The sequence below is a fragment of the Coffea eugenioides genome, chromosome 4, assembly GCF_003713205.1.
Source record: "Coffea eugenioides isolate CCC68of chromosome 4, Ceug_1.0, whole genome shotgun sequence".
In the NCBI taxonomy this organism is placed as follows: Eukaryota; Viridiplantae; Streptophyta; class Magnoliopsida; order Gentianales; family Rubiaceae; genus Coffea; species Coffea eugenioides.
Window position 1 is genome coordinate 4,010,650 of NC_040038.1, and position 20,369 is coordinate 4,031,018.

Below are 20,369 nucleotides of genomic sequence, written 5' to 3' on the forward strand. Positions count from 1 at the left end.
AAAGGAAAATCCGATGGAGAGTTCTACAACCCCTTTTGAGTATTACATACATTGATGAAATTAAATTTATCATTGAACTAGAATAAGATCTATCAACTCTTAGATAATGTAGCTACTTATGACATTCTTTCTTTTTACCCGTTTGTTTAAGAATCATATAGAACCAAGAGCAGAAGGCTGTTGCTATGGATCATCACGAAGGCTGAAGCTACAATCAATGTAAATGAACCGGTATACTTCGAACGAACGAGGGACGATATTGTCCTGGTCCTGGTCTTGGCTTCATTTCTAGTGAGCTGCCACTCTTGACCAGGCAACCCTGAGTCCAGAAATGTCAACGATCAGGGGGAGTTTTTTGTTTTTTGTTTTTTTTTGGGTCAAACGATCAGGGGCAGTTGCGACTTGCGACGCCTTTTCCCGTGCAGGTTTTATCCCCTTAGCAAGTGGCAACTTTCCCCTCCCAGCGGGGCAGCTGATTACCGGGCAATGATTTCTAGATTGTGAATCGTCTTCATTCTTGAACTGTACCTCCGATCTTGTCCGGCAACTGCCAGATAAAGACGGTGGGGTGTAATTGACCACATCAGACAATTAATCCCAACCGAAATCATTCAACTAGATTTGCTCTAGCAGGGAAATTGCAAAGAGATTCAAGAATAAGAAGTTTTGAGCAAGAACACTACCACTAGTTCATCATGATCAGAGTTACAAAATGGTTGGATTGTCAATTCAAGAGGCAGAAAGAAAACTGAGGGAGGGCAATAAAAGTAACTCTGTAACTAATATATAATAAATATTTGAATTAGTAACCTTGATTCAACATATCTCAAGAAGTGAAAATTAGCAATGTCAAGTTTGATTCAAGTCTTTATTTTATCTTCACTCTAGACAATTTGGTCTTCATTTAATCTAATTTAGACATTTTAGCCAACATTTTTTGGGCTCCAGCAGAGAGACAATTTTGAAAACTAGTCACGTTCTTCAAACATAAAGTTGTGGATATCTGATAGATTCAAATTATGTGGTTCTGAATAAGCTATTTTCCGTTTGTCAACACTGGAAACTTTATGGCACCCATAAACCATCCCATTGAAGTTTTGAGTAATGACTCAACCATCCATCCAAATATATATGTATATATATATTAGTAGTAGTAAAATAATAGGTTCATTTAAGGAGAAGCAAGTGCCTCCACGTGAATGGGCTGGTGGTTGGCGCCTCTTCCTCGGGATCGTCAGGTCCTGGGGTCGAACCTCCGCAGCAACATCAGCTTCTCCGTGCATTTAACGTGCTAGGTTTGATTGGGGCGTCGGGCCGTGCCGGAGTGGGATTAGTCGGGCCGCCTTTACGGAATTGACCCGGACACCCACTTCGTCGAAAAAAAAAAAAAAAAAAAATTTAAGGAGAAGCAAGTGACATAAGGTGGGCGTAGGATTCAACAACCACATGTGGGACCGAGCAACTCATTGAGTGGGTGGATGCAAGGCGTGGCTGTGCCGCTACACTGCATGAAATTGGATTTTGACCCTCTTTCCCAAGATCGGCTTCACCATCAAGAAATACACACTTGTCAATTCTTATAGCGCACTTTTTTCTTTTTTTTAGAAAAAAAATTCTTATGACAAACTGCAACATGTACTATTGTTTGAGGAGTTAAATTACCAAATTTCAGAACCTTTGAATCTCCACCCAAAAAAAAAAGAAAAGAAAAAAACCAGAACCCTTCACTTGGAACAGCATCTTCACCAATCTAATACTCATCTTCATCGAAAAAATATTGGCATTCGAATTAAACGAAGAGCTATTAATTTGGGTTGACGGTGATTACCTAATTTCAATACCCACATTTTAACAATTAAGCCACTCAAGACCAGTCCTTACCAACTACACAAGTGCATGCAACTCAAAATCAATTTGAATCAATTTTCGATGAGCCATGTGGATAAGAGACTTGACAATGAGAGAGTTTTTTTTTTTTTCCTGAGCTTGACAATGAGAGAGTTGGTGAGATTCTTCTTGGGGCAATTCCAAATCCCTCATTGGGAATTATAGTGGGTATCTGGTCTTTTGCTTGAAGCGCCCTAGGTCACCATCTCACCAACCTCCGTGATACCCACAACCGTTGGCCATTTTCTCCGTTTAGTGATTTTTTTTTTTAAATAAAAAATTTGTGTGGGTTTGACTTCAATTATCGACACGGATTAATGCATATTGTCCCCGGAATCATAAGTTACGTCTTACACATTACCCACCAATACAATTGTAGGTATTTCATTTATCTCAGATCAGAAAACACCTTGTTTAACCAAATCTAGAAGATATCTCGGACTAATTTGCTTTTGCCAGAACCCAACTTGGGATGACCTATTTATCTGAAGTATTAATAGTCTCGACTTATCTCTATGACATAACTGATGATTGATATGACAGTTAACCACTCTATAATTCAACCCTATTGCTGACATTGCTGTTATGTCTTATTTTACGTGGTCAGATTATCAGTAGACCTCATCATTTCACTCTCTAGATCCTCTAGTATAAATATTGGGATCTTGCTCACTTGAGAGGCATGCACTTTAACTCATCCAATATAACTCTCGACAACTACTGATTTAAGTATCAAAGTAAAATCGAGGGATTTAACCCTAACTACTCCTTATTTTGCAGGTGAACTAGTCTGACGTTTGGCCTCGGTTCGGCTCGCTAGTCCCTGCTCGCACAACAACCTTCACTTCGGCGGCGGAAATTCGTTCTTATTAATTGAACCAACTTGTGTTAGCCCCTTTAGCGTGTGCATGTATGTTTTTTCTTTCTTTTCTTGTTTTTTAATTAATATTTGTTTGGTTACGGCCACTTTCTCCGTCACTCACAACCATGTTTTCTTTCTTTTTCTCTCTATCGTTGACGGATTTTAGGAGTTAGTACTAAAAAACTATTTTCCCATTTAATTTATGCAATCTCTTTTAGTTGGGCCATTGATTTGTTGTGCGGCGAACCCGTCAATAACTTTCTTGTAGTGGGGTTACAAGTAAGCTTTCTTAGGCGCGGTAGGTAAGTCCCCCAAAACAAATTATATAGTCCCCCTACGGTCTCGCACTCTTTAACATTTTTTTCCCGTTTTGTTAGGACGCAGATCAGATTCATTTCGATTAAAGTCCAACCCACTTCGAACAACACCATACCTACAACATCATTGTCCTTACCACTTCTCCCATTAGCCAGCCTGCCACCTCCTCCTCCTCCTCCTCCTCCTCTTCCTTTTTGAATTTCTTATCCCACCACCCAACATTCTTCTTCCTTCTCAACTCTTCAGGTACGTTTAATGCAAATTTCACGTAATATTTCACGTTCAAAATCCATTCTTCATCACCATTAAACTAATCAAAGTATGTTTATTGCACCATTTTCTTTTATGTTTTTTGGGGTACAGTTGTTGTACGTGTCAAGCAAGGATCATACAACTTTCAACCATGAAAATCGAGGTGAAGGAATCGACTATGGTGAGACCTGCCCAAGAAACTCCTAGGAGGAACTTGTGGAACTCGAACGTGGACTTGGTGGTGCCAAATTTCCACACCCCTAGCGTCTACTTCTATAGGCCGACCGGATCATCGAATTTCTTTGATGCCAAAGTGCTAAAGGACGCTTTGAGCCGAGCCCTTGTCCCGTTCTACCCAATGGCTGGTAGGTTAAAGAGAGACGAAGATGGGCGGATTGAGATTGAGTGCAATGGTGAAGGCGTGCTTTTCGTGGAGGCCGAGTCTGATGGAGTAGTTGATGATTTCGGTGACTTTGCACCAACTTTAGAGCTTCGTAGACTCATTCCTGCAGTTGATTATTCTCAAGGAATATCAAGCTACGCTCTCCTAGTGCTGCAGGTATGCTAACTCCTTTTCATCTTTTTTTTTTCCGATCAATTTTGTATAAATATATCTGATAATTCGTGACTAATTAACCTGGATATATGAATATCCTAGTCATAAAATTGTGTTCACTGGTTCAAATAAGATATACGTTAATCATCAGCTTGTGCAACAAATCATGGAGTTTTGCTTAATTTATGAGTTAAGTACTTATTTTTATTTGATTACGTTCTTAGCCCTTAGGAATTAATGCATTACTAATACTTTATGCGCTACTGCATGGACAGATTAATTATCTTTTGTTTTAGTTATTCGTGAAATACTTTTTTTTTTCTCGACTCTTGAACAGTTGCACGTTAGACTTATGAGCTCATACGATGTGAAAGCTTTACCTACCCTGACAAAACACAAAAGTCTGTGGAGGTTGAATTAAACTAACAATCAATAAATTTTTTTTTTTTTTGGGAAGTTTTATGTTGATGAAAGCAAGGTGATCTAAACTCTGACAACGAAATCTGGGCGTAGATTAGACTTTAGAGCAAAACATGTCAACTTCATTTGGCGTGGAGATTCAAACCTTGTACTAGTAAGTTTGTTTAGGTACTAATTTCAGATATCAAGAGAAACTAAGCTAGTAAAACTTTACTCCCTCCGTTCCGTTTATTTAGTTATGTCCAGGGAATCAAATTTTTTTAAAAATAATGGTTTGATTGTGATGTTTGTATTTTTTTTTTAATTTTATCTCTACAAATTTAAAATCTAAATTTGAATGGTAACGTGTATATAATTAGAAAGAATAACTATATTGAAAAGAGAGACCAAAAGGTGTTTTGACTTTTCTAATATGATAATTATTTTAAAACATCGTAAAATGGAAGGTATGACACTTTTAATGTGACAGAAGGAGTATAAGTAAGAGTAGTTGGTGAAGTCGTTTTCCTTTTGGCTTTTTTCTTTTGAAGGGTGTATTATATGGCTTTGGCACCTTTTTTTTTTTTTACAGCTTGTATTATTGCCTAGACCAATTTTTTTTAGGTCGATTAAGCTTTACACAAGTGGTCTCAAGATTGGATGGTTTCACTAGGAATTGTCATTACTAGATTATTACCATATTCTTCTTGTTCTTTTCTTTTTGTTAAACGAAGCTAAAGGAATATGTGCCTCATACGCTTACAGTTTTAGCATCTGTTTATCCTCCAATAGGCATTTTATTTTTCAGTGAATGAAGTGACTTGCCGAGGAGAGATTTTGTTTTTTTTCACCTCAACCCTATTCTTAAAACGCCAAATGGAAAGAAAAAGATTCATACTACTTTATTAACCGACAACCTTTTTCGACTTCTGTAATTGACATTATTACTTCTTTTTTTTTTTTTGTAAGCAACATTATGAATTCTGTGATTAGCTATCTTTTTGGTAAATACATCTCAGCCTGTTAGCTTCCCAGCTGCCATGTAGGAGCCTTGAATAATCGGGTTGGTTGAGTTGGTGACATAATTTATTATCACTAGGTATTAGTTGGAGTTGGAAAATTTTGATCTTGATCGGTGACGGTGCTCAAATTGAAGGAAAAAAAAATCAGCTAACACTTCTGACAGCGCATCATAATTTATTTTGTCAAATTTAGATATATAGACACTATAATATAGATTTATAGACATTATCATAATTAGATTTTGGGGGGGGGGGAATATATGTCCAGTTAATTTGGAAATTGTGGACCATCTAATTCGTTCAATTACAAACCTATTTAGTAAGTCCAATAATGGTACAAGTATTAATGCGTTATTATTACATTCACCTACCGGCCTACCATTTAAGCATTGATACGTAACTATTTATTTCATGAGGAACGGGTTGGGTGGTTCGAAATAGGGAGTGTGATTGAGAGGTCTCGAATTTGAACTTTACTGCTTGTATTAAAAAAAATTAAAAAAATATTATACATGTGTTTATCTAAATTAGACGTACACACAATTAATTTAGACACTTTTTATAATTTTATTTTGTTTTGTATTAAAAGATTAATATCTGAATCTCCTCTTTGGACAAACAGCTATATACTAGCCTTTCTAGTAAAATTTGTGAGTTGAAACACTGAATTCAGGTTATGATTTCATACTGGGTTAGGTTGTGCAGGAATCATACGCACTAGGTAGCATGTAGCAGGATGAGAAGAGCTACACTTGTAGGTTGTTGCTAGTGATCGAATTCCTGTTAAGAAGAGAATGCAGAAAAGACTAACATGTCTTTGTTAATTTCGATTTGCTATGGCTAATAATAATGTTAGTTAGCTCATGAGATTCTTGATTGTAACTTTGGATCAGGTGACATATTTCAAGTGTGGTGGAGTCTCTCTTGGTGTTGGCATGCAACATCATGCAGCTGATGGATTTTCAGGTCTTCATTTCATCAATTCATGGTCTGATATGGCCCGTGGCCTTGATGTGACCCTGCCACCATTCATAGACCGCACCCTCCTCCGTGCCCGCGATCCGCCCCAGCCTCAATTCCAGCACATTGAGTACCAACCTCCTCCAGCCTTAAAAGTTTCCCCGCAAACTGCAAAATCTGACTCAGTTCCTGAAACTGCAGTGTCCATCTTCAAGTTAACCAGGGAGCAAATCAGTGCCCTGAAAGCCAAGTCCAAGGAAGATGGAAACACCATTAGCTATAGCTCCTACGAAATGTTGGCAGGCCATGTATGGCGCTGTGCTTGCAAGGCACGAGGACTCGAAGTTGATCAAGGAACAAAATTGTACATTGCTACTGATGGACGAGCAAGACTTAGGCCTTCGCTCCCACCTGGCTATTTTGGCAATGTCATCTTCACGGCAACCCCGATAGCTATAGCTGGTGACCTTGAATTCAAGCCAGTCTGGTATGCTGCAAGTAAAATCCACGATGCATTGGCGAGGATGGACAACGACTACTTAAGGTCAGCTCTTGATTACTTGGAATTACAGCCTGATTTGAAGGCCCTGGTTCGTGGTGCCCATACTTTCAAGTGTCCAAATCTGGGGATCACAAGCTGGGTAAGGTTACCCATCCATGATGCTGATTTTGGCTGGGGTCGGCCCATATTTATGGGTCCTGGTGGTATCGCTTATGAAGGTTTAAGCTTTATATTGCCTAGTCCAACCAATGATGGAAGCATGTCAGTGGCTATTTCATTGCAGGGCGAGCACATGAAACTCTTCCAGAGTTTCTTGTATGACATTTGAACGGGAGCACATCACATGAATTTTCACGCTTGTATTAATAGCTTTCGGTTCCGGGCCAGCTATTCATGCGGTGGTGGTTTCTTGAGTAATTGTTTAAGCTTATGAAGAACCACTGTTCTGTTTTGTACCTAAGTGGACAATAATTCTTGTCTAAGTTCCTTGTGCATGTAATGACGATGAAAGGATAAGGTTCATTTCATTTTATTGTTTTGTCATTTAAGTTCTAAAGTTGTAATCTTTCTAACTTCACAAATTCGTTAGTTATTGTTTCTTTTTTAGTATTTGATGAATTTAGGACGGTTGATGAGATGAAAATATTCTGTCCAAATGTGCAGGCTTGGCCAAGTAATGTCTGAAGAAATTTTAAGCTGAATTACCAATCAGCGAAGGATCAAGTGTTGTATGGTTCCGCAGTTAAGATTTTGACCAAAGAATTAGCAAAACCATCCCTCGAATTCGCATCTATGGGTGCGACAGGAAAAAAAGAAAAAGAAGAAGAACTCCAAACCAGTGGCATAACCAACATTCATATGAAAAAATTGGAGATGAGCCAAAATTAAGAGCTCATGCGACAGTCTGCTCAAGGAAGAAACTTAGTAGTCCAAATCATAAATAGCTGAAGACAGAGAAGTGGTGGAAACTTCTGTGGTTATACTCCAGGGAGCATTTAGGCAACGAGATGAGGTAAAATAAGAAGCAAAAATAAGCCAAACGGGCTTTCTAGGACTGATGCTGCAGCCTTCTCACCAGGCCTTCGATGGACTACATTTGCACCGCCATAGGTTCCCCTCCCTCTCTGTGCCATCTCTGTATCGGTGGTGTGATCCTTTGCACCACCATAAGTATGGAGACTGAAATTGCCACTGCTATATGTTCCTGCAAACAGTACAAAATCAGGCTATTTCAAGCAACCGTTAAAAAACACAAAAAGGAAAAAAGTAACTTACCCTGTTTTTCTTGGGCTACTGGCGGAAGTTTTTTGATCTTGGGATCTTTATTTTGGAGTGTAGGAACTTCATCAAGAGACAAGCTACACAGGAATAATTGAGAACACAGCAAGGTGAAGAACCATAACAAGTAGCCTTTCCTCATCTCCCTTTCTATCAGTCCTGGATGTTTCTTCCTAGCTTTGAGGGGAATACCCTTCCTTTATCTTTGTTTATTTACTGCTGGTTGAGGCTACCTGGTTTATTTGCCGCTGTGGGTCAAATAGAGTTCTTTGCTTGAAGGAAATGGTTTTACGCTTTTCTCTTCAGGAATGAGGAAGTTATATATAGTGGCTAGTGGTTATCTTTCAATGGTGATCAAATTCAAAATATTCTCCACAAAGTGAAAAAATTTTTAAAAAAAACTGCAAAAACGTGGTTCCTCCTTTTTCCCCTAAAAAATAGTATTAATATTAAAGAGCGGCCCGAAGCATTGGAGCATCCTGTCTGCAGATCTAACTGTAGTGCCATTTTCCTCCTTGTGGAAGTATTCGTTTTAACTGTGCCTACACCAAATTGCCTTGACTGTTTACAATGGAAATGAGAGTATAATTTGTAGGATATAACTGTTACCACCGCATCTTCCTAAGACAGATCTGCGAGAGTTCGATCATCTTTCACTAGTTTCTGGCGACAAGCTTACTGCCTTTGAGTAGCTGTAAAGAGATGCCAAGGCGAATATTTAGCTGATTAGAATACAAGAATGCATCCATCTTGAGGGTCCCTTAATTAACTAATCCATTCAGGAGGGAATGTGATTCCATCATCTTCTCTTTAGCTTTAGAAGTAACTACAAGATGCTAGTCGATGTGAGAAACAAGTAGTACCTTGGAAGCTAATGAAAATCATTTTAATGTCAAAATCCTGCAACAGTCGCCCATAATGAAAAGGAAACTTCATCTAATACCCCATTAATGAGAATTGGAGATGAAAGCAGTTCAAAATGATCTTATATTACCCAAAACTCTAAAGATGTGGAGTTTGCTATTTTGCAACCTGGTTTCTGCTCAGCACTGTCGGCGGCATTTCAAGCAAAACTTGTTACGTAATTAATGGTACATTGTATTCTCGTCTCTGTAGATTTTGAGTTCCCAAGCAAATATGAAGATGATCATGGTGGTCTTACTAATCATCATTCAATCTCAGAACCCGACTGACAGGCCGTCTACAGCTTCACCATATAATTGATAAAAGGAAAAGAGTTCAGACGATCCCTGTTGACTTATTCAATGGTAATTGCATCCATCATCTAGAAAACAGATCAGTGATTAGAAAAGCTAATGAAAGCATAAGATGTGATCACTGAACACTTGATGAAAGCAGAAAATGTCCGAGATTCAAATTACAGGCAACCAAGCTGTAAGTTGATTACGATTGCACTGATTGAGTTGTAAGTGCTGCAAAATAGAAACCAAACAGGAATGTGTTGAAGTGAGGGAATCTCAAAGTAGCCGCGCAACTAAGATGTAAAATCAATAGAAGATTTCTTAAAAGCCTAGATTCTGAGGTCTCGTAGGAGTCCCAAAATTGCAGCAGACCTGCGCTCCATTGGGAGAGAGAAGGATTTTGTCTGCTCTCATTATTTTTTGAGTTGTCATATTATTATTTGTGATTATTGTTACTTCTTTGGGTTGAGACTTTTAAGAGTCTCATGATGGCTCATCATGTTTCAAAGCATATTGTGAAAGTCCACACAGAAAAAGAAGTTGCAGTGAATCTAAAATGCAGAAGAAATCAGAAATCAGACCCCAGTCAATTACAAAAAGAGGAAACTTTTATTATGAAGGACCTAAAGATCTACATCTATTACAGCTTTTAATCTGCCGCTCCCAACTGTTTCTGTCACTCCCAATTTTTGATACTACTATCATACAATAAAAACAGAAAAATAAAAAGATATGCGCGGGTGAAACAGAAAATCATAAACAGGCCATTTCAGCAAGAACTTTTAACTCTTCAATCAACTTCCTCAATCTTAGGCCCAGGACCATTGCTACCACTATCAGCTGTGCCACGACCAGCTCCAGGCATATCAGCACCTCCGCCCATCGGCACATCTCCACCAGCACCCTGGTACATTTTAGCAATAATTGGATTGCAGAGCGCTTCCAGCTCTTTCTGTTTGTCTTCAAACTCATCCACTTCAGCCAATTGGTTCCCGTCCAACCACTCGATTGCCTCATCAATTGCCTTCTCAATTTTCTGCTTGTCAGATGGATCCAATTTCCCAGCAAACTTCTCATCTCTCACAGTGTTTTTCATGTTGTAAGCATAGTTCTCCAAGGAGTTCTTGGCTTCTACCTTCTTCTTGACTGCCTCATCTTCAGCCTTATACCTTTCGGCTTCCTGGACCATTCTCTCAATTTCATCCTTGCTCAATCTTCCCTTGTCATTGGTAATAGTAATCTTGTTCTTCACACCAGCGGTCTTGTCTTCGGCAGACACGTTCAGGATACCATTTGCATCAATGTCAAAGCAGACATTAATCTGCGGTACACCTCTTGGAGCTGGTGGAATGCCACTTAGCTCAAATTTACCGAGAAGATTGTTGTCCTTGGTCATTGGCCTCTCTCCTTCATACACTTGGATTAGCACTCCAGGCTGGTTATCAGAATAAGTGGAGAAAATCTGCTCTTTCTTGGTCGGTATGGTGGTGTTTCTCGGAATCAATACCGTCATCACTCCACCAGCAGTCTCAAGTCCAAGACTGAGAGGGGTGACATCAAGAAGCAACAAATCTTGAACTTTTTGATCTGTTTCTCCACCCAAAATTGCTGCTTGAACAGCAGCTCCATAAGCCACAGCCTCATCAGGATTAATACTCTTGCAAAGCTCTTTACCATTGAAGAAATCTTGCAATAGTTGCTGGACTTTTGGTATCCTTGTCGATCCACCAACAAGAACCACATCATGAACATGGCTCTTGTCAACTTTAGCATCCCTCAAGCATTTCTCCACGGGCTCCATGCACTTCCTGAACAAGTCCATGTTCAACTCCTCAAATCTTGCCCTTGTAATTGTAGCATAGAAATCGATCCCCTCGTACAAAGAATCAATCTCAATCGTGGTCTGTGCAGTGGATGAAAGCGTCCTCTTTGCCCTTTCACATGCAGTCCTCAACCGCCTCAAAGCCCTAGCATTACCACTGATATCTTTCTTGTTCTTCCTCTTAAATTCTTGAACAAAATGATTGACAAGCCTATTATCAAAATCTTCACCACCCAGATGTGTATCTCCCGCTGTGGCCTTGACTTCAAATATCCCTTCCTCAATAGTCAGCAGTGAGACATCAAAAGTTCCACCACCAAGATCGAATATCAGGACATTCTTTTCGCCGGTTCTTGAGCCCTTCTTGTCCAAGCCATAAGCAATAGCAGCAGCCGTTGGTTCATTAATGATCCTCATCACATTAATCGCAGCAATCGCGCCAGCATCCTTTGTCGCCTGCCTCTGAGAATCATTGAAATAGGCAGGCACAGTGATCACAGCATTCTTCACAGTTTGCCCCAAGAAAGACTCAGCAACCTCCTTCATCTTCGTCAAGACCATCGAAGAAATCTCCTCGGGAGCAAAGTGTTTCTCCTCGCCCTTGTACTGAACAACGATCATGGGCTTATCACCTGGGCCAGCAATCACCTTAAACGGCCAATGCCTCATATCAGCCTGGACAGAAGGGTCAGAGTAGCGACGTCCGATAAGTCGTTTGGCATCGAAAACAGTGTTCTGAGGATTCATAGCAACCTGATTCTTAGCTGCATCACCGATTAACCTTTCAGTATCGGTGAATGCAACATAAGAAGGGGTTGTTCTGTTGCCTTGATCATTCGGGATGATCTCAACTCGATCATTCTGCCACACCCCGACACAACTGTAGGTTGTGCCAAGATCGATGCCAATAGCCTTGCCTTCACCTTTTGCTGCCATTTCAGCAACAAAGAATTAACTTAAACAAGTCAAGAAACGAAGAATTAGCTCAGGTCGATAAGAGATCAAGAAAGAGAATTTCTTGGAAAAGGCGGAGTTTTTAGATTTTCTTGAAAAGGTGTTGGTTGTCAGATTGGTCTTCTTTCTTATTGGTCTCGGATGCAGGAGGACTAACGAGGTGTTGGTGTATATATACAGGGTTGAGGGGTGGGGTCGGGGGGATTCGAGAGATGGCTGGAGGGAGGAACACGAAAGCAGGAAACTGGAGGGATCGGGAAAGAGCGAGGTTGAGCTGGAAGCAGGAGTCCTTTTTTTCAAAATATCGTTGGGGACTGAGGGAAAATCAGAGACTTCTGGAGAGGGCGGGAAAGGACTGGGGAGTCCGGGTTCTGGAGGGAGTGGGTTATGACGTAAGATGGGACAAATGGGTCGAGTATATTCACAACTTTGGGCTATGTTGTTTTCAACCCCAGAATACGTGGATCACTGCGCCTGTGTAATTTTTATGATGCTCTGGTGTCATACCATAATGGAATCATTGGGTAGTTTCTGGTTGTGGGCTTGGCCGGATTATATGGGTAATCCACATTTCTTTGTTTTTGTTTCCTGGTTGGTTCCCTTATGCATGCTACCCAATCAAACAATAATAAATTGAGAGTCCTCTCTAACCAAGAGCTGTAAACTTGGTGTTCGGGTTGTAGTTTTTCTATTAAATTTTTTTTATATTTTTTATGAATACATTTTCTAATTATCTTTTTTATCTCGTCGATATCAAATCATTATAGCATATTTTGTTTTACAATAACTTCAAAAAATAGCAATCCAAATGGGAAGGCTTTGTTTAAATTATTTTCTATTTTTGTAAAGAAGATTTTATTGAATTTACGATTAGAAATTAGGTTTCTTAAAAGAAATCATATGCTTTTGTTTACTGTTAAAAATGCTATTTAGGTGAATCTATGGTGTTATAGGGGAAAAAAAATGGTGCACTGTAATTACGGATGACCAGACCACCTTTGTATGCTACATAAAGAGGTCTTAGTTACTTTTACTAATTATCATAAAATTTTGAGGGTATTTCTATTTGCATGAAAAAAATATAATCCAAGATTAGAATCCTAAAGCAGCGTGAGCCATGAGTTTTATCTGCGATTGTTAGCTTTTCTTGGCCCAAAAAATTTAAAATTAAATACAATAAAAAAGGATTGAGAATTTCACAAAATAATTTTGTGAAAATCAAAGCTAAAATCCAGGTTACAAAAGGATTGAGATCAAGCCCAACAGACCAATACAGAAAAGTCTTGTCAAGCCCGACAGACCAATACAGAAAAGTGAAAACACGATTGTCTGAGATTTGGAGTAAAACTATCAATATTTATTTAGTTTTGCATAAGTGTATCAATTTTTGCATAAATAACCGGTAAAACGTGTTTGCATTTGGTTGCTTATTTATACTTTGTATCCATGCTGGTCGTTCAAGCATCGTCGCCATTTCTGGGATTCAATTCTGCTGTTGGTTTTCTGTCTCCTTACCATATCCAAAGCCAAATTTCAGAACCCCGCATGATCATTCACTTAAGTTTGGTCAATACATCAAATATGTTTTGAATGACCCGTACCTGTCTTTCAATGACAAACTTCTAGTTTGCAAATGCTTAAAAGGGTTAAAAATGGTTGCTTGATAAGATTGAGAATCTTCCTTTAATAACAGAAGTAATAATAAGTTATCAGCTTTGCAATTCAGCACTTGAGCTGGTTTCTCTGTTGATCAATTGCCAAGCGCAAATTCTTTTGGGCGATCTTTTTCACCACTTTTTATCTACTTTCCAGAAAGAATGGTATTGTTCTATCTTTCTTTTGCACAGCAGTTGATCACTTCTTTAATTGACCATATAGAGCATGCACTTAATCCCTCATTCCCTCCTAGAAATGAATCAATATGGTGAGAGGAGTAAAGATTTGATTTTTATGGTATCACCCTTGTAACACTATTACTTCTGCTTAGTTTCAGCACTGGGTTTTTCCTGTTCCGGGAAGATGAGAGTAGGACTGTTCTAATGAGAAACACTGAAACGGGAATGCACCAGTTGTTTTAAAATTCCCAAGAATCATGAGATTAGCAACTTTTCAACACTACCCCTTGCCAGTGCTGTAAGTAATATGCCTTTTTGGCGGGACACTAAGACTTCGATAGCAATGATGCTTAAAGAACTTTTGTTGTTGCTACGAGGACTAAGTTTGTTGCTGCTGTTGCTAATGGAGACCACATAAGGGGAAAGTGATGGCTATGTTGTGAGAGGTTTAATCAGTTCTACAGTTCTTCACATGATGGCGTTGATATTGCTGGAAGTCACTTTTAATGGGACCTTTGACATATCTTAGCTGGAAGTCAATTTGATAGTCTAAGTAACGAGCAAGCAATATTCAGGAACAAATTGTAGGGCTATCTTAACAACATTGACTTTTTACGAGGAGTTTTATGCTAGATGATTTCACAATGTGATTCAGCAGCCATTTCATCTTGTCTGCTGCGGACAAGGTGTAATCAGGATAGCCTAGGTGCATGAAGTTGCTGTCTTGTCAGTTGTCATGAACCTTGATGATCTTTACGGTATTGTGTGTTTAGTTTTGTGCTTGTGACCATTTAAGTTTTTCTCTTCTTCATGCAAAGTGCCTTCAAGCCATAACCACCCTGAGGTATGGATGGAAATTGACATATTCTCATTCATCAATACAACAAGTTTCACTATGGCTCAAATTAAAAGTAAGAAGTTGTTGTAGTATAGCTGATTTCTCTTTCTACTAACTAAATGGATAAACTTAAGTTTGATCATTAGAATATTATGTTAGTATGGTTCTCTTAGACTTTTTAACTGAATTGTTTTGCTTGTGATCAGTTCGTATGTTGTCCCTTGTTTTATGTGACTGTATGAGTGGACTATACTTGCCTTTGAGAGTATATTATGTTAGTATGGTTATTTTAGAGTATAGACCATAGCCTTTGATTTCGCATATTGATATCATATGCTATACCCGCTCTGTCAGGTCAAGTGATTAGTAAGTAGTTCACAAAAGACGGATGAAAAAAGTCAATGAGTTTTGTTGTAAGAAGCTTAATTGAACTAAATCAACACAATCACCAATCACTACTAAAAGTGGATGATGATATTCCGAGAGATGAGGCAAAAGTTGCAGTGGTATCCCCACCTAAGTATTTCTTCAGGCGATTCAAATCATCTGCAGCATCGAGCATTGTAGGCCTCGCAGAGGGAGAATCCTGAGTGCAAAGAATGCCCAGTTCAATTAGTTCTCCTATAGCAACCTCCGACATTTTCTTGACTTCGGGAGTCTCGTCTTTTACAGCTCTTATCAATGAGGAGTCTACAATTTTCTCAACCTCTCTATGATAATAACATTTTACATATCTGTGCAGGCTTAGACCACCAACAAACATGTCATCTGTCGGTCTCTTCCTAGTCACCATTTCAAGAACCATCACACCAAAGCTGTATACATCTCCCTTTGTGGATGCGCTTGCCCCAAACCCATACTCTGCACAGTGCAAGATAAGAATCAGCCACCAATATCTGAACTAATATAAAATGGCCAGCCAAAAATGTTGTTTCTGGTCATTGACCTATAATCTGCCCTTTGTAGACAATACTTCAAACTAAGAATGATATTTATGACGTTATTCATCATCCAAAGCGTTAATTTTTCGTACATTGCAGCAGATTTGCTTTACTAATCTGACATAAAAACTAATTAATTTCTTTGCTTATGTTGTTTTCTTACTCCGTGCTACTTGTTTTTGGTGTAGATTTACTTTTGTCGAGTTTCCAATTTGCATTATTACTTTTTCTTTTCCTCGTTTCAACTTCAGAGGTGCACAAGTCAAAGGGAAATTGTACCTGGTGCAATATATCCAACAGAACCACGCAATAAGTTAGCAGTAGAGTTACCCATATTCTCCATTACCCCAGCATTTCCTGCACCAATTGTCATAACCAATCTTGCTATCCCAAAGTCAGAGACTAAAGCTGTCATGTCATCATTGAGAAGAACATTGCTTGGCTTTAGATCACAATGTATGACTTTTACAGGAGAATGATGGTGTAGATAAGCCATCCCTTCTGCAATATCACTGCAAATATTAATCCTCTGCAGGAGACTCAAGTCCGAGGAGCCCGAACTTAGACCCGTTCTTGGGTGGGGGTAGAGACGACTATCTAAGCTCCCATTTGCCATATAGGGAAGAACAAGGGCCTTGAAGTCAGGCAAACTACATGCGGTAATAATTCTCATCAGGTTCCTATGACGAATCCTTTTTAATACTTGGCATTCTCTGTTAAAACTCTTGGTAGAATTGCCAGTTTGTAAATGCAGAACCTTGACAGCTATGGATGTGCCATCTGGTAGAACTCCCTTGTAGACGCGTCCATAGCTGCCTGATCCAATCAGCCTCTGGTCTTCAAATCCTCCGGTTGCCTCTGCCAGTTCTTTATAGGTAATTCTTGGAAAATTGTGCATCACTTCTGGGGGCATTTGGTTTTCTCTTTCAGGCTGACTAGTAGAGCCAATTAATACTTTGAGTCTCTGACATCCAATGACACAGCATATCGTTGACAAGAACATTGATACAGATACGACTGAACATAAGATGATCAGAAACAGATGCGAGTGGAAAAATTCCAGTTTCTGGTGGCAAGTTGGAAATCCAGGAATAATCCCACAGAGATGCTGATTGCCCACAAATGATAAGTTCGTGGCAAAGTCAAATATGCCTCCAGTGGGTATTCGTCCATCGAAGTTGTTGAATGAGAGATTCAGAAAAGTAAGAGTACTGACTTTGTTCAAGCTTGTTGGAATCCTCCCAGACAACTTGTTCCATGCAACATCTACAACTTTAAGGCTCCAGAGCTCACCTAGGGATTCAGGAAGCTGACCTTCAAGAAAATTATTTGACAAATTTATTGTCTGCAAAGCAATGCAGCTTGAAATCTGAACAAATATAATTCCCCCTAGCTGATTTGATGAAAGATCAATCTCTTGGACGTTTTCAAGCTTGCTTAACTCAATAGGAATGTGTCCTTCTAGCTGATTATGAGAAAGATTCAGGAAAATCGCTATCCCACGGATTCCCATTTCTGGAGGTATGCTTCCTGTCAGTTTGTTATACGACAGGTCTAGCTTGTTTAAATCCCTGCACTTCCCTAAACTTCTTGGTATTTTTCCCGACAGAAGGTTGTTGTTGAGGAATAAATAATATATGTTCACTAGATCTCCAAAACTTTCGGGGATCTTACCCGAGAGTTGATTATTTGACAGATCAAGCAGGCCCAGACGAGACAACTGTCCTAACGCTGCTGGAATCTCCCCAGAAAAGGAGTTAAATGATAGAGAAAGTCGTTCCAAATATGATAACTGACCAATTTCATCTGGAATGGTACCATTAAACTGGTTGAGTGTCAAATTCATCAGTTTGAGATTGGACAGGTGTGCAATCTGAGGAGGAATTGACCCGTGTATATGATTTTCCTGCAGCAACAAAATCGCAAGTGTTTTAGTAACTCCTCCAATGGAATAAGGCAAGCTCCCTCCGAGGCGCATGCCAGCTAATTCCAGCTCCTCCAGTTCGCTGCAATTTGACAGGGCAGTAAAGAAAGGTTCCAGATTAGTGTTGGCATCTTGACTGATCATATTATTGTATGACAAATGAAGATAGTTGATGCTATATAGCTTTGAAACTACGTCCACGGGCAGTTCACCAGAAAGTTGGTTGTTTTCAGCATCGAAGTTGAATAGTTCTGAGGCATTGGTTATAGAGGAAGGGATTTCTCCTTCGAGTTGGTTGCTGTAAATGTTGAGAGTCCATAATTTTGGGCAACTTCCAATTTCAGCCGGAATTTTGCCACTCAGAAAATTCTCAGAGAGGTCTACATTGTGCAATGATGTGCAGTTGGAAAAGAACGAAGGTGGAATTGTACCACTCAAGTTATTTCCACTCAGAGCGACCAATGTAAGGTTGGCAAGAAAAGAGAACGTCTCTGGGATTGGACCACACAAATTGTTGCCGTCAAGCTTGATATGATGAAGGTTACGAAGGAAGCCAAACTCTGATGGAATGAAGCCAGAGAACTGGTTATTGACTAGCTCTATCACTCGCAGCTGTGTTAGGTTTGATATGAATGGCGAAAGTCTACCAACAAGACGAGAATCATTGAGATTAAGCCTCACAACACGATGATGATGCCGTCCGTCGCATGCAATGCCAGTGAAGCGGCACACATGAGTGGTCTCATTCCAGTTTGCAAGTCTGGAGTATGGATCAAATGATATGCTCCCTTTGAACGCCAAGAGTGCCGCTTTATCTGTTTCCAGAGAGTGGCGAAATGGGAAATGGTGTTGGTGAACAGAAAGACCTGTTGCAGAGATTATTAATAAATGTTGTAGGAAGTAAAGGATTACAGTTCCCTCGAAGACCATATTGGAGAAAAATGCCATGCCCTCATAATAGTTGATTCCCCTATTTCGTTCTAGGGGCTAAATATTACTCGCATGAATGGAACGCAACTTGCATACTTTTGTGTGCTTGTGGGCTGCTGCTTGCGTGAAATGCGTGTCGCAGAAAGCATAGCTTTTGTTCGAGGACGTCTGCACGTAGGGTGAAAGGAGATTTTTTTGGGATGAACAGTTGTATTGTGCTATGATTCGTGGAGGGACTAAAAAAAAAAAATAGTATGCTAAATCAGATTTGCTGCTGTGATGAGTAGATTTTCAACTCAGAGGATCACCCGTTTGGGAGGACAGGCCACTAGAAGAAGTGCGGCTGCAAGCCATTGGTCGAGAATCTGCTTCAGTTTTGCTACATTTGACTGATGTAACATGTCACATTTGTGTCCAATGCAGTGCAAATCTTAAACGGTGGGGGGCTCCGAGGCTGTGATTTTAACGATGCAAAAACTGATATTTACTTGGCTATGATCATTATTGTATTGTTTAGCAATTTTTTTTTTTTTTTGGCGTTCATTCCATGATTCCAACCTTGATTATCCGTCGTGTTTCATCTTAAGCTCCATTATAGTTTGGGTTTTCACTTTCCATTATAGTTTTATCAAAATGTTGCTGGAAAACCTTCTTGTTACATTGCTAGTCAGATTCTTAACCACAGCCACAGTTGATTGATTCTGTGCTTTACACCGAGGGGACAAAAGCATGGCAACATTCAAAGCAAAAAAAATAACCGTTTAATTGGAGAGGAAAAGATGACAAAACATATTAATAGGATTTGGATCATCCATTGCATTGCTGTAGAAAAAGAGAGGGCTTACAACTTCCAACCTACGAGAGATTGTAGTAGACATACATATTATTAAAATTGTCAAGTGGCCAAAAGACGCATAAATTAATTTATTAAATAGCGAATTCGGCATGCGCAATTGCGCATTGCTAAAAGTGGTGGTAAAAGATATCCTATAATGGCAGGGTAATCATATGCTTGTATTATTAGGATAATATGATGTGGTTTGATTGGTTGTATACGTATTTAGTCATTGTTGATACCAAGAATTTCCAAAATCAATACCCAGAAAGTGGAGCATCATTATTCTTTTGCAACTTTTATTTGTTTATTTACTCAACTACTCTCCTCTCACCTTATTCAAAATTTAGCAACTTTAATTTGTTTATTTACTCAACACCTTACTCAAAATTAATTTGTTTATTTTCTCTTTCTCACTATCTATGTTTTCAGTTCTTTTTTTTTTTTTTTTTTTTTTTTCTAAATGCTTATGAGGTAGGTGTGATAAAGACGCTAGAATGAGGTACACGTAACTTGACATGTATTTTCTGTTTTTCTTTTGCAGGCTAAACAACAATATGATGGTCCTTGCTGGAACAACTGATGTTACATTGATTTTGAGGCACATAAACACAACACAGCAGAACATTTGGGGAAATGGGAGGAGCATAACACTGTAATTTCCAAATTTATTTATTGTGATGCCTTAGTTGTAATGACAAATCAATTTTAAAATCCTTTCATATTTGAAAACTTGATGGATGTGTTTTTTAAGTAAAAAAATTATAAGTTTAGAGTTAAGAAATGCTTTAACAAATCTTATCTATAATTTGGAGACAAAATTTTAAATTGAAAAATCATAAATAATTAACAAAAGTATGTAAAAACTATTTGAATTATTGTAAAGATGTGGAAAATAACTTTTTTTCATCTTCTAAACATCTCAAGTAAATTCTAAATGTAATTTAAATTTTTTTTACTTTTCTAAATTTTCAAGCCATTGATTCAAATAAATAAAACTTAAAGATTCTAAACCATTCATAAAATTTATTAAATTCAATCAAAACATTTTA

General features: G+C 38.8%; 4 protein-coding genes across 4 annotated transcripts; 1 reads left to right on the forward strand and 3 right to left on the reverse strand.

Moving 5' to 3' along the window:
* The first annotated feature begins 3,098 nt into the window (after positions 1 to 3,098).
* On the forward strand, positions 3,099 to 7,339 carry LOC113768222 (shikimate O-hydroxycinnamoyltransferase). Its single transcript, XM_027312490.1, has 3 exons — positions 3,099 to 3,313; positions 3,431 to 3,878; positions 6,190 to 7,339. Exons 2-3 carry the CDS (start codon positions 3,471 to 3,473, stop codon positions 7,084 to 7,086), a joined length of 1,305 nt encoding a protein of 434 aa, XP_027168291.1. The 5' UTR covers positions 3,099 to 3,313; positions 3,431 to 3,470; the 3' UTR covers positions 7,087 to 7,339.
* Positions 7,340 to 7,597: 258 nt separating this feature from the next.
* Positions 7,598 to 8,361, reverse strand: LOC113768559. The gene is made up of 2 exons (XM_027312966.1): positions 8,034 to 8,361; positions 7,598 to 7,962 (listed from the first exon to the last, which is right to left on the reverse strand). Exons 1-2 carry the CDS (start codon positions 8,176 to 8,178, stop codon positions 7,754 to 7,756), a joined length of 354 nt encoding a protein of 117 aa, XP_027168767.1. The 5' UTR covers positions 8,179 to 8,361; the 3' UTR covers positions 7,598 to 7,753.
* A 1,467-nt stretch (positions 8,362 to 9,828) lies between these two features.
* On the reverse strand, positions 9,829 to 12,270 carry LOC113769497 (heat shock 70 kDa protein). The gene has a single exon (XM_027313952.1). It carries the CDS (start codon positions 11,994 to 11,996, stop codon positions 10,029 to 10,031), a length of 1,968 nt encoding a protein of 655 aa, XP_027169753.1. The 5' UTR covers positions 11,997 to 12,270; the 3' UTR covers positions 9,829 to 10,028.
* A 2,806-nt stretch (positions 12,271 to 15,076) lies between these two features.
* LOC113767932 (putative leucine-rich repeat receptor-like serine/threonine-protein kinase At2g24130) lies at positions 15,077 to 18,500 on the reverse strand. Its single transcript, XM_027312137.1, has 2 exons — positions 15,908 to 18,500; positions 15,077 to 15,455 (listed from the first exon to the last, which is right to left on the reverse strand). Exons 1-2 carry the CDS (start codon positions 18,498 to 18,500, stop codon positions 15,133 to 15,135), a joined length of 2,916 nt encoding a protein of 971 aa, XP_027167938.1. The 3' UTR covers positions 15,077 to 15,132.
* Between the last annotated feature and the right edge of the window lie 1,869 nt (positions 18,501 to 20,369).

What these genes read in the sequence shown, in the direction of transcription:
- LOC113768222 (XM_027312490.1), top strand. Translation starts at nt 3,471, where the DNA reads ATGAAAATCGAGGTGAAGGAATCGACTATGGTGAGACCTGCCCAAGAA. An exon ending in ACGCTCTCCTAGTGCTGCAG is followed by an intron (nt 3,879 to 6,189) that starts GTATGCTAACTC and finishes ACTTTGGATCAG; the next exon opens with GTGACATATTTCAAGTGTGG.
- LOC113768559 (XM_027312966.1), bottom strand. Translation starts at nt 8,178, where the DNA reads ATGAGGAAAGGCTACTTGTTATGGTTCTTCACCTTGCTGTGTTCTCAA. An exon ending in AGTAGCCCAAGAAAAACAGG is followed by an intron (nt 7,963 to 8,033) that starts GTAAGTTACTTT and finishes TACTGTTTGCAG; the next exon opens with GAACATATAGCAGTGGCAAT.
- LOC113769497 (XM_027313952.1), bottom strand. Translation starts at nt 11,996, where the DNA reads ATGGCAGCAAAAGGTGAAGGCAAGGCTATTGGCATCGATCTTGGCACA.
- LOC113767932 (XM_027312137.1), bottom strand. Translation starts at nt 18,500, where the DNA reads ATGGCATTTTTCTCCAATATGGTCTTCGAGGGAACTGTAATCCTTTAC. An exon ending in TGTTGGATATATTGCACCAG is followed by an intron (nt 15,456 to 15,907) that starts GTACAATTTCCC and finishes AGAGACCGACAG; the next exon opens with ATGACATGTTTGTTGGTGGT.